A 12413-nucleotide genomic window follows, 5' to 3' on the forward strand; every position below is an offset into this window, starting at 1 on the left:
AACACTTCAAAATAAATGAAAAAAACAAAACATGTGGAAGAGACCTTATTTGCCTCCCTGACTCTGATTACAAATGGAAGGAAATGCACAAACAGACCAAAGCATTTCGATTAAGACATCACTTTCTTTGCTGTCAGTATATACAGCGCAGGGCTGCCTACTTTCACAGACATGTTATAACACCCTCCAGCTAGCAAACATGTATCATTATCATGTGTAGAAACAGATTACTTGCTGAAGCGAATTAAAGCCTATGTCCGTCTTTGTGAACTTCTTTTTGGTGTTAAATGTTCAAAATAGAATCTGTTGTGCAAATATAACCCATATTCTATGCCTAACCATTTACTAGATAGTCCTTAGCTACATAATAACGACTGAGCATAGGAAAAGGTAGCTTCTAGTAAACCTCTGCTAAAGAGTGTATCTAGAAAACTATCAGACATAGGATAAGGAGATATAAAACGGTCAGTTTGGACATTTAACCTCTAAGTAAGATGTGTAGCAAAAAAATTATTTTTAAAAATTATTATTGCAGTACCGTCTTAGACAGAATAATCTATGTGATGTTAAATACTTTTGTGACAAAAGTATTATAGAAGTGATACTTTTATTGGCTAACCAAAAAAAATATTATATTTGCTAGCTTTCAGAGTACAGAGGGGGGTGGGGGGGGGGTTATATCATTAAGGTAAGCTAAAGTAATAAAACATAGATATTTGTTACGGATGGAAGCGTAAAGTCCTATGAGTTCAGAGATCTGGGGCTATATTTACTAAGCTGCGGGTTTGAAAAAGTGGGGATGTTGCCTATAGCAACCAATCAGATTCTAGCTGTCATTTTGTAGAATGTACTAAATAAATAAAAGCTAGAATCTGATTGGTTGCTATAGGCAACATCCCCACTTTTTCAAACCCGCAGCTTAGTAAATCTAGCCCCTGGAGTCACTTTGCTGTGGGGTGTGAAGTGTGTCCAAGTAGTGGGTCATAAATCCAGGTGTTAGATTGAGCCCTTGTGTCAATGACTGGAATGTTCTTATCAGCTTAAATTCACAGATTTTTATCTCCCTGTCATTTTTAAAAAGACCTTTCAGTATTAGGACTGTTATACTGTGTCCTGGTCCAGAGAAGTGTTTACCCACGGGGATGTCCAGACTTTTCTTTATTGTGTGTCTGTGTAGATTCATCCTGGATTGTAGTCTCTGCTTGGTCTCTCCTAGGTTTATTTGCCTTCTTGGCTAAACTAGAGGAGGAATTCTCCAGTGACTCCAGATTTCTGAACTTATAGGACTTTACGCTTCCATCCGTAACAAAAACCTCAGTTTTATTACTTTAGCTTATCTTAATAATATATTCCACCCCCCTGTACAAATTTCTTGAAGTAACAGCTCTTAAATGTTTTGCCTGTTTCTTAGTCATTCATTTGTAAAGTCGCCTGATGAAGGGGCCTCTGTGCTCTGAAAGCTAGCAAATATAATAATATTTTTTTTGGTTAGCCAATAAAGGTATCACTTCTATAATAATTTTGTCTTTTTTGACACAAAAGTATTTAACCCCTAATTAAAAAAAGTTCACCAATGAGAAGTTTTTCTTAAAGTTTTATATTTACTTTATATCTATATTAAATGGCTCTTTGGTCGTGGATCCTGGAAGGAGCAGCAGTTTTAAACGGACTGACACTGGAAATATTTTGTCTGTGTGTGATTAAGTTGCGCTGTAAGAATTTTTGTTTTGTATATTTATTTTATATTTACAATTTACACTAAATCGGCTGCATAAAGAGGACATTGTATCACCCAGTGAAGGGTGCTTTCTATTTAATTTTTTTCAACCCGCTTCAGCATAAGAGAGAAATAATTATACTTTTACCCCAACCAAAACATACCTGTCTAGCTTTAGCTGCTGCACATGGGTGCTTGCACCATATGGATGGAGAGCTTATTGGAGTGATCAAGATGTTTTACAATTAAAGTCTGAACTACATTTACACAGCTAAACTGTTCTACGATATGTCAAAGATAGCACAAATTCTCCTCACAATCCTTAGCTATGGAGCAATACAAACCCATCACAGCCTCTATTGCATCTGTATCATGTAAAATATTTAAGCTTCCTGGCATGTAGTTTTAAGTATTGACAAGCTAAATACAAAACTAAGCAACAATATTTTCTTTCACTAAATTTCACCAGTTTGCTTAGTATAAAATGCAAAGTGTTGTTTTTCATACAATGATCATCGAATCTATCGAAGAGAGAATTAAGTGGAATTCATTGAGTCAGTACTAGACCTGACGGGACAGCACCCATACCGAGATCAGCATTATACCATTTCATATCTTTAGTTGGGATAGTAATGTGTCTAGTAGGAGGACATTTCTATATGTGAGTAAACAGACAAAGGTCCGTTCTAGCACATACATAAACATTGCACACACAAACATTTCTCAGACACTGTGCACCCTTTCTACATGAGTAATCTTTTTAGACAGACAATGTCCCTGTGCGAAAACTGTTCCCCATTGACTATTGCTGTAAATAATTCAATCCAGGGACAATTCCCTGCTGGGAAGCAGCACAGTCGCTCAGAAACAGGATCTTGAAAGCCTTTCACTATCGCTACCCTATCTAATGCTCCAGATTCCCACATAGGATTTTTCAGCTCCTACGGGAGCATCTAATGCTCCCAGGTCCCTGGCGGCTGCAGTCATTCATCTTACACTCTGGCTACTGCGTCTCCTGTTCACATAATGGTAGGCAGGCTACAAGCTGGAGGGACTTTAGTTTAAGCAGCAGTGGAAGGTTAGGGGTTTGGGGAATTTTAGGGTCAGGCTGCAGAAGGGGAAGTTAGGGTTAAACTGTTGGGAACAGCAAGAGGGACCAAGGGTGAAAAAAGAGAAATTGCTTATAAATTGTTCTCAGTCTTATGACTGGGGTGTAATCATGTAGTTCTCCTAAAACCATGTGTATATAAAATTGACAAGCATATAGTAAAAAGTGAGGATGACAAATTACACAATACTGATATATAGAACAACAAACTTTCTAACTTATTGACATTGAACACTAGGTAGTAGTGAATTATATCAGAGAACAGGAATCAGTGGTGGTGCAAGGCCTAGAACAGTGTGGGTGTAGAGGCTGGTGTCACTACAAAGACTCACCTCAGACTAGTTATATACAATATACACTAGGTAATAGTGAATCACATCAGTGAACAGGAATCAGTGGTGGTGAGAGGCCTGGAACAGTGCAAGTGTAGAGGCTGGTGTCACTATAAAGACTCACTACAGACCAGTTATATACAATATACACTAGGTAATAGTGAAATATCAGAGAACAGGCGTTAGTGGTGGTGAAGGGCCTGGAACAGTGTGGGTGTAGAGGCTGGTGTCACTACAAAGACTCACCTTAGACTAGTTATATACAATATACACTAGGTAATAGTGAATCACATCAGTGAACAGGAATCAGTGGTGGTGAGAGGCCTGGAACAGTGCAAGTGTAGAGGCTGGTGTCACTACAAAGACTCACTACAGACCAGTTATATACAATATACACTAGGTAATAGTGAAATATCAGAGAACAGGCGTCAGTGGTGGTGAAGGGCCTGGAACAGTGTGGGTGTAGAGGCTGGTGTCACTACAAAGACTCACCTTAGACTAGTTATATACAATATACACTAGGTAATAGTGAATCACATCAGTGAACAGGAATCAGTGGTGGTGAGAGGCCTGGAACAGTGCAAGTGTAGAGGCTGGTGTCACTACAAAGACTCACTACAGACCAGTTATATACAATATATACTAGGTAATAGTGAAATATCAGAGAACAGGCGTCAGTGGTGGTGAGAGGCTTGGAACAGTGTGGGTGTAGAGGCCGGTGTCACTACAAAGACTCACTGCAGACTAGTTACATACAATATACACTAGGTAGTAGTGAATTATATCAGTGAACAGGAATCAGTGGTGGTGAGAGGCCTAGAACAGTGTGGGTGTAGAGGCTGGTGTCACTGTGAAGACTCACCTCAGACTAGTTACATACAATATACACTAGGTAGTAGTGAATTATATCAGAGAACAGGAATCAGTGGTGGTGAGAGGCCTAGAACAGTGTGGGTGTAGAGGCTGGTGTCACTGTGAAGACTCACCTCAGACTAGTTACATACAATATACACTAGGTAGTAGTGAATTATATCAGAGAACAGGAATCAGTGGTGGTGAGAGGCCTGGAACAGTGTGGGTGTAGAGGCTGGTGTCACTGTGAAGACTCACCTCAGACTAGTTATATATAATATACACTAGGTAGTAGTGAATTATATCAGTGAACAGGAATCAGTGGTGGTGAGAGGCCTAGAACAGTGTGGGTGTAGAGGCTGGTGTCACTATATAGACTCACTGCAGACTAGTTACATACAATATACACTAGGTGATAGTGAATTATATCAGTGAACAGGAATCAGTGGTGGTGAGAGGCCTAGAACAGTGTGGGTGTAGAGGCCGGTGTCACTGTGAAGACTCACCTCAGACTAGTTATATACAATATACACTAGGTGATAGTGAATTATATCAGTGAACAGGAATCAGTGGTGGTGAGAGGCCTAGAACAGTGTGGGTGTAGAGGCTGGTGTCACTGTGAAGACTCACCTCAGACTAGTTATATATAATATACACTAGGTAGTAGTGAATTATATCAGTGAACAGGAATCAGTGGTGGTGAGAGGCCTAGAACAGTGTGGGTGTAGAGGCTGGTGTCACTATATAGACTCACCTCAGACTAGTTATATATAATATACACTAGGTAGTAGTGAATTATATCAGAGAACAGGAATCAGTGGTGGTGAGAGGCCTGGAACAGTGTGGGTGTAGAGGCTGGTGTCACTGTGAAGACTCACCTCAGACTAGTTATATATAATATACACTAGGTAGTAGTGAATTATATCAGTGAACAGGAATCAGTGGTGGTGAGAGGCCTAGAACAGTGTGGGTGTAGAGGCTGGTGTCACTATATAGACTCACCTCAGACTAGTTATATATAATATACACTAGGTAGTAGTGAATTATATCAGTGAACAGGAATCAGTGGTGGTGAGAGGCCTAGAACAGTGTGGGTGTAGAGGCCGGTGTCACTATATAGACTCACTGCAGACTAGTTACATACAATATACACTAGGTGATAGTGAATTATATCAGTGAACAGGAATCAGTGGTGGTGAGAGGCCTAGAACAGTGTGGGTGTAGAGGCCGGTGTCACTGTGAAGACTCACCTCAGACTAGTTATATACAATATACACTAGGTAGTAGTGAATTATATCAGTGAACAGGAATCAGTGGTGGTGAGAGGCCTAGAACAGTGTGGGTGTAGAGGCTGGTGTCACTATATAGACTCACTGCAGACTAGTTATATACAATATACACTAGGTAGTAGTGAATTATATCAGTGAACAGGAATCAGTGGTGGTGAGAGGCCTAGAACAGTGTGGATGTAGAGGCCGGTGTCACTATAAAGACTCACTGCAGGCTAGTTGTAATAAGAGATGAATGCCACCCACGGGTTTTTCAGCTCATAACACAAACAATGTTTTTCAAACCATTTTTATTCAATGTATTTTACAAATCGCCACATTTATCAATGCTAAATCAACCAAAAAAAGTCACAGTAAATCCACCATTTTCTAATGCAACCCACTGCAAATCACCCAAAAAAGACATGGTTGTGACATATGAGATACCCAAAATTGTCACTATCTTGCCCGTCATTCTGTTGAAATTCCTTTCCCTTTCTGATCAGGTCGTACAACTAAGCATCAGCCTGGCTTAGCACATGATATCACCACTGTAATAATAATAATAATAATGGCCCCCAAAGTTTTCTGTAGTGTTTTTTTTAAGAACTTTAACATTTTTTTTTATTTACATTGGTTATAGGCATTATGTACATACATTAAGAAAATTGCAAATAGAATATGCAGCAGTCACTGCTTCCAACAAAGTTTCAAATGTGAACCTTAGATATTCAAGAAAAAGAGTGCATGAGAGCTAAAAAGGTGCATAATAAACTTTAACAAAAAAGGAGAGGGGGGGAAGAAGGAAGGGGCGGGGAACTGAGGTCAACTTCTGAGGGCCCGGCACACTTAAAAAAAACAAAAACAAAAAAAATTATATTCGCAAATGGAAAAAAATGTAAATATATATCAACTACCAGATAAGGCCTGAAATGAAACTAGTGGGTCAATTTTGGTTGGGTGAGGTGTTGTAGTAAGACCGAAGGCCCAGATTTGGATTTGGTTTTATTAAATAGATAGGTGGAGATTTTTTCCATAGTTGTGAGGTAGCATATTTTGCTGTATATTAAGCTGCAGTTTTTTTTCAATGGCTAGTTATTAGGCATCTAGTTATATTGATCTGGGAAGCTAATTTATCAGAGGTATTATCCAAGCTCTCAATCGGGAGCCCCAGGAGGAACAACATGGATTTTTATAGGTGGGTATTAATGTAACATTGGGTATGAAGCCATGTCTTCCCAGAATCTGACGTTTTTAGGGCACGTCTACCAGATGTGAGGAAAGAGCCTAATTCACCACAACCTCTCCAACACTAAGGGGAAGTTGTGCCACACAACCTCTGGAATCTGGTTGGTATGAGGTACCATACTTACCTTTCTTGATCCGACATAGTTCAATGTGAAAAATAAACAAACAAACAACTGGACTGCTCCCTAGAGCATCCTGACGCAAATCAGTTAAGAATTGGCTAGGCTGCCTACTTAATAGACTGACAGCCAGCTGGAGCGGTCTTGTGAAATGGTCTAATGAAAGAGCACTCCTGATTGGCTGTCGGTCTATAAAGTAGGTGGGCTAGCCAATTCTAAACTTGTTTGCACTGCATGCTTTTTTATCCCATTGGACTACATCCACTCAATGAAAAAGGACAAGAAAGTAAGTAAAATAGTGACTGCACTATATAAAGTGTTGGGGGCCATTATTTATTACTACTACAGTGGAAATATTATTATAAGTTATGGGGTCATATTTACTTATTAAAAAATAATAAAGGGGCCCTACTACTTTAGTAAATGGGGTACTCTTACAATAATAAATAATAAAGGTGGCACGATTAGTGTTTTTATTTATAAAGGACACACATATGATTTGTTTTTTGTAATAAAGGGTGCACATAAAAATTTTATTTATTCAGGTGGACACACTTTTTTTTTTACCCTGGTACCCACTGCCCAGGGTTACCAGGATGGGGTCAATACTACTTAGCATTGGCCCAGGCATCCCTAGTTTCATGTGACCTCCCCCTAGAATGACGAGGTTTCCATTAAATCAGCATTGTAGGGGTTTAAAACCACAGCACATCACTGCAATTGACATTTTAGTCAGCTAAACCGCTGGATAATAAATCTGGCGGTTTGTAGATTAAAATCTAAGGCCATGTGCAGCAAGTTTGAACTCGCTGCCAAAGCTGCACATTGGCAAATGAAACCCATAGAAGTGTTATATGTTAGCAGATTTAGATGCCCCATGGGGCACCAACTTGCATTAATATTTCCAGCATGCTACAGAAAATATTAAACTCCAGAATGCTTCTAATAGCAAAACAGTGAGCAATCAACTAGGCGCTAGACAACACAAGGTTCTGAATGTGAGCATATCTACAACATGCGGTGTCTACAAGGGAACTAATTTAAGGGGACTGTAACAGCACAAATATTCTTACATTAATTGTGCTTAGCACATGGGAATGTATATACTATATATAGTTTTGTATTAGCTTTCTGTGAGGCCTATAAGCAAAATCAGAGGCTTGGTTCTCCTACCTCTTTGCCTACTTCAGTGTTGGCTAGCCTGTGACACTCCAGGTGTTGTGAAACTACATGTCCCAGCATACCCTTCCAGCAATAAGCTGCTATATATTGGTAAAGCATGCTGGGACTTGTAGTTTCACAACACCTGGAGTGTCACAGGTTAGCCAAGACTGGCCTACTCTATTATATTTCCAGTCCTTTCAACAGCTGGCCATGTCCCCAATGACATCATACTGTACTCTCAATGATTAAAAATATATTAAGATTTAACATATAACCATTAGGCCTCCCCTTAAGCACCATTGTGCTATGAAGGGAGAATATAAAATAAAATTGATAGGAGAGACTCAGGGATTATTGGGGAATAGAAAACTTGCCAGAGTACAATCTATTCTTACCAAAAATGCTATCAAAACTCTTATCATCATCATCGCCACTAATTCCACAATGCTGTACAGAGAACTCACTAGCATCAGTCCCTGTCCCATTGGGGCTTAGTCTAAATTCCCTAACACACACACACACACACACACACACACACACACACACACAGATTAGGGTCAATTTGATAGCAGCCATTTAACCTACCAGTATGTTTTTGGAAGGTGGGAGGAAACCAGTGGACCCGGAGGAAACCCAATCAGACACGGGGAGAATATACAAACTCCACACAAATAAGGCCATGGTCAGAAATTGAACTCATGACCCCAGTGCTGTAAGGCAGAAGTGCTAACCACTTAGCCTTGACTACTGCAACATCCTGCTATCTGGCATTTCCCTCACACATTTATCCCCACTTCAATCTAAAATGCTGCAGCAAGGCTGATATTCCTTTTCGCCTCTCCACATCTGCTGCATCACTTTGCAAATCCCTACACTATCCCCATACCCTCCAGAATCCAATTCAACCTACAAGCCCTCAAAAACATCACCCCTTTGTACATTTCAAATCTCATATGAAAATACTCTCCTAGATCTACCTCTGATCTGCACCTGGTAACCATCACTGCCACCTACAAGAATGTTCCCGTGCTACTACCCAATAATGGAATTCCCTACCACATAAGATCAGACTGTCCCATGGCCTTCAAATTTCTAAACACTCTCTGAAAGCCCATCCCTCTATTAGAGCTTACTCTACTGCTGCCAATCAGTAACACTTGAGTGCAGCCTTTACATAATTGTTTGGGGTTTTTTGGTTTTTTTTTGGGGGGGGAGGCATGTTCTTTGCTAACACAAGACACGCAGAGGGTTAGTTGTGGGTGTGCTCCATTTCTGAGATGACCATTAGCCTGCAAACAACTGCACAATGCATATATTGGAATACACACCATATAAATATATGCAGTATATCTACCACAATAGCAGCACTGCTCTGATCTTCTGAGGATGCATGAGGCCTGGTGCATGTATTGTAGAGCCAAGTTTGGGCTATCATGTATGTACTGTTATAATTCTGCAGAATTAGACTAGTCATCATAGTGGATCTTAAATCCCAAATGGGGCTCCGCCACACATTTGCAAGATATAAATATTCATGAGAAATAAGGAGAGTAAGAACATTCCATTTGTAGACCAGGAGCATGCTGTATGCGGAGCAAGCTCCTGGAACCTGGAAAACCTTGTGACATCATTAGACTCCTGGTAGTATTCCAGCCTCAAGACTCTTGATTGGCTCTATGTGATCACATGAGAGATGCATGACAGGCTTTTCGGCCACACAAATAACTCATTTAAACACCACCTAAGTCATTTATGGCATTGAGAGGGATGAGTACAATTTTATAACTCATGTTATCAAGAATGCTTTGCGACCTAATAATCGTACATTCTTCTAGTCAGACTGTGCTAATGACTATTCAGAAATGCAGGACGTGTCCACTTTAAGGAAATAAACACAGCATTGTTCTACCGCAGGTAAACTAGAAAAACTATATGCGAATATGACATGGACCAATTCATTCCAGATTCACCATTCTTTTCAACAGAATATTTGGCTGAATCAATTCGAACAACAATGCTAAGCAGACAAATCAGTGGAAATTAACCCTGTATCTGGCATTTGTTTGCATCTCTTAAAGACAAAGTAGAGCTTCATATATAGAAGTATGAGAGTGGGTCTTTTTGGCAATACGTATTGGCATTATAATATGTAATATGGATAAGCAGTAGATTAAAATGCATTCCAGTGAAATGCATACTGTCATTAACTAAGAGTAAAGATGCAATATCTGTCATTATATATGAATGTGGTCATTGCAGTATCAGTGCTCTATTATCACACAAAATGGCATTTAACTTAATATAATCTTATATAAGATATATATTATCTAACGCTCCCTTTCAGCTACTATACAGCCAGCTGTCTGTTTTGACAAAAGTTGCAATTTATCTATTGCATTTTTGTTTCATGTTCGTGCAGAATTCAAATCTACCCAAACATTTGTAAGCAAAGTAGTTATGTGTTACATAATAGAAGCAAAAGTAAATATTTAAAATAAATCCTGTAAAAGTGTTATCCATACATATTTAATTATTTATCCACTACATATGCCTGTGTTGGTTAAGAGGGCTTTTTGTTACCCATATGTCTACCAATTTAGTAGGTGTAATGGAATGGAGATTTACATTGTAGCAAGACCTTATTTTATAGCGAGACCAAACTATAATTGCTTTGTAACGCATATAATTAATTTACATCACCAAAAACTAGGTCACTTAAGGCATTATAATGTTATCAACTTGTGTTTGTTATCAGTCTTTTTGTTCTCCTACTTACTCTCAGACCCACGCAATATTATCATCAGTGGCACCTCTGAAAAATGAGTTGAATACTAATTTGTATGGCAGACAGGAAAAAAAAAGTACACAATATCAGGTGGAAAGCTAAACATGAATAATGAAGATGCATTTTAAATTAAAATGATTTTAAGAGTCAGGGGTAAGCTCATTTTGTAATCACGTCAGCAAATGGAACTTTCCTGAGCTTAAATACAAATGCACAAATCATTAGCAAAAATATGCTCTATTTGTAATGACTCAAGACTGTCAGGGGAGTTTTAGTTCATTTTTTTAAAGTAGAAGACGAGTGCATGGTTTGTCATGAAATGGATATTTCAATTTCAGAATTAATGAACTTAAGGCAGCAGCCGTTTAATTTATTTTGGCAGAATGGACATCCAAAAGATTAAGAAAATGAATGGTGGTCTGTTTATAGAGAAGATATGCATGCAGCTGTGGTTTATTACTGCAACCATTTATTCCTCGCTATTAATTATTAAATATTAATCTCAAAATATTAAGTACAGTTAAATATAAAATACAAAAACAATGTAATGTTTACTCAAAATCAAACAAACAGGATATAGAACATAAGAGTCAACTGATTTAAAATACAAATTAATCTACATCATTCTCTGAGTTAAGTGCAATTCATACATTGACCCACACAAGGAACCGAGGCATAAACTTTAAACCAGGTACTAACCCATTTGTGCCAGTCTGAATCCTTGTGAAGTAGCTACACTTCCTACCACATGGTACATCTCAGATGCCAGCAGGGAAGCCATTTGAGCTAAAGGAAAGTCCAGATGTTTCTTGAGAGCTTCTATGTATGTTAAGGCAGATGATAGTTATTGCACCTGACAAGATCTGCTTCCCATTGCAGAATAAATCTAAGCAGCTGAGTAGGATGCACTAAGCTGGAACTGGAGCAAAAGCTGTTTTGTCATCGTACATTCAAAAAAACACTCTAATCCACTACAGGAGACAGTATTGCATGTAACCCAGTTCTCATCTATTCAAAAACAGGACTACAAAAAGTGTTAATGGTTCAGTCCAACAGAGCAGGCTTACAGCAGACGCAGTATTCCTCTGATAGCAACCCGAGGGGCAGTCTCTAGTCTACAGACATGAAAACATTGCAATCATTAACATGATGTGAAAAGGGTGAAAGTGCCAACATATTTATGCTCACTGGAGATGAAAATGGTGTTCTGATTAAAATAAACAAAAAAAAAACATTTATTCATAGTAGAGTTAATTTATAGTAAATCCTACACAAAGTATTTTCAAAAGCTGAATATGTTATAATGGATTGATACTATATTGATATTGTTTATTAATAATTCATTTGTGGCATTAAAACAAATGTACATATTTATGATTATCTTATTCACATTAAATTAGACTGTAGAAACGACTTTTTTAATGTAATTCTGTTAGGGTGCAGTCCTTTCAAACAAGCTGCAGGTGGCAAAAGTTTTCTATAAGCATCAAATACTTACTGAACATACAGATGGAGCAAGTTTAACTGGAACAGCTAGCACAGCAAAGTGCTTTTATGGTGTGCACATACAACATGACAATACAGTAGATTTTCTCCATGCTATGGATCAAGAAGTGCAATTTATTTTGGTTAAACACCCTCCATCTGTAATGTTCTGAAGAGGAGAGGTACAGTCACAAAACAAGAAATACAATAAAAATGCACATTTACAAAAAAACAAAAATAAATAAATAAATATCCATCGTGTTCATTTGTGATGGATGATGTTACAAAATCATATGTTGCTTTTGCTCATTATCTAAAGAAGCATTTCACTTGTC

The 12413-nt window shown here is 38.4% G+C and overlaps 1 protein-coding gene across 1 annotated transcript in view; it reads right to left on the bottom strand.

The window, feature by feature from the left end:
* PLCH1 (phospholipase C eta 1) overlaps positions 1 to 11586 on the bottom strand; it is a 109845-nt gene extending 98259 nt beyond the window's left edge. Inside the window, exon 1 of the mRNA XM_075202027.1 lies at positions 11293 to 11586. Coding sequence (XP_075058128.1) covers positions 11293 to 11374 — 82 coding nt within the window. The 5' untranslated portion in view covers positions 11375 to 11586. The remainder of the gene's footprint in view (positions 1 to 11292) is intronic.
* Between the last annotated feature and the right edge of the window lie 827 nt (positions 11587 to 12413).

The sequence above is a fragment of the Mixophyes fleayi genome, chromosome 3, assembly GCF_038048845.1.
Source record: "Mixophyes fleayi isolate aMixFle1 chromosome 3, aMixFle1.hap1, whole genome shotgun sequence".
In the NCBI taxonomy this organism is placed as follows: Eukaryota; Metazoa; Chordata; class Amphibia; order Anura; family Limnodynastidae; genus Mixophyes; species Mixophyes fleayi.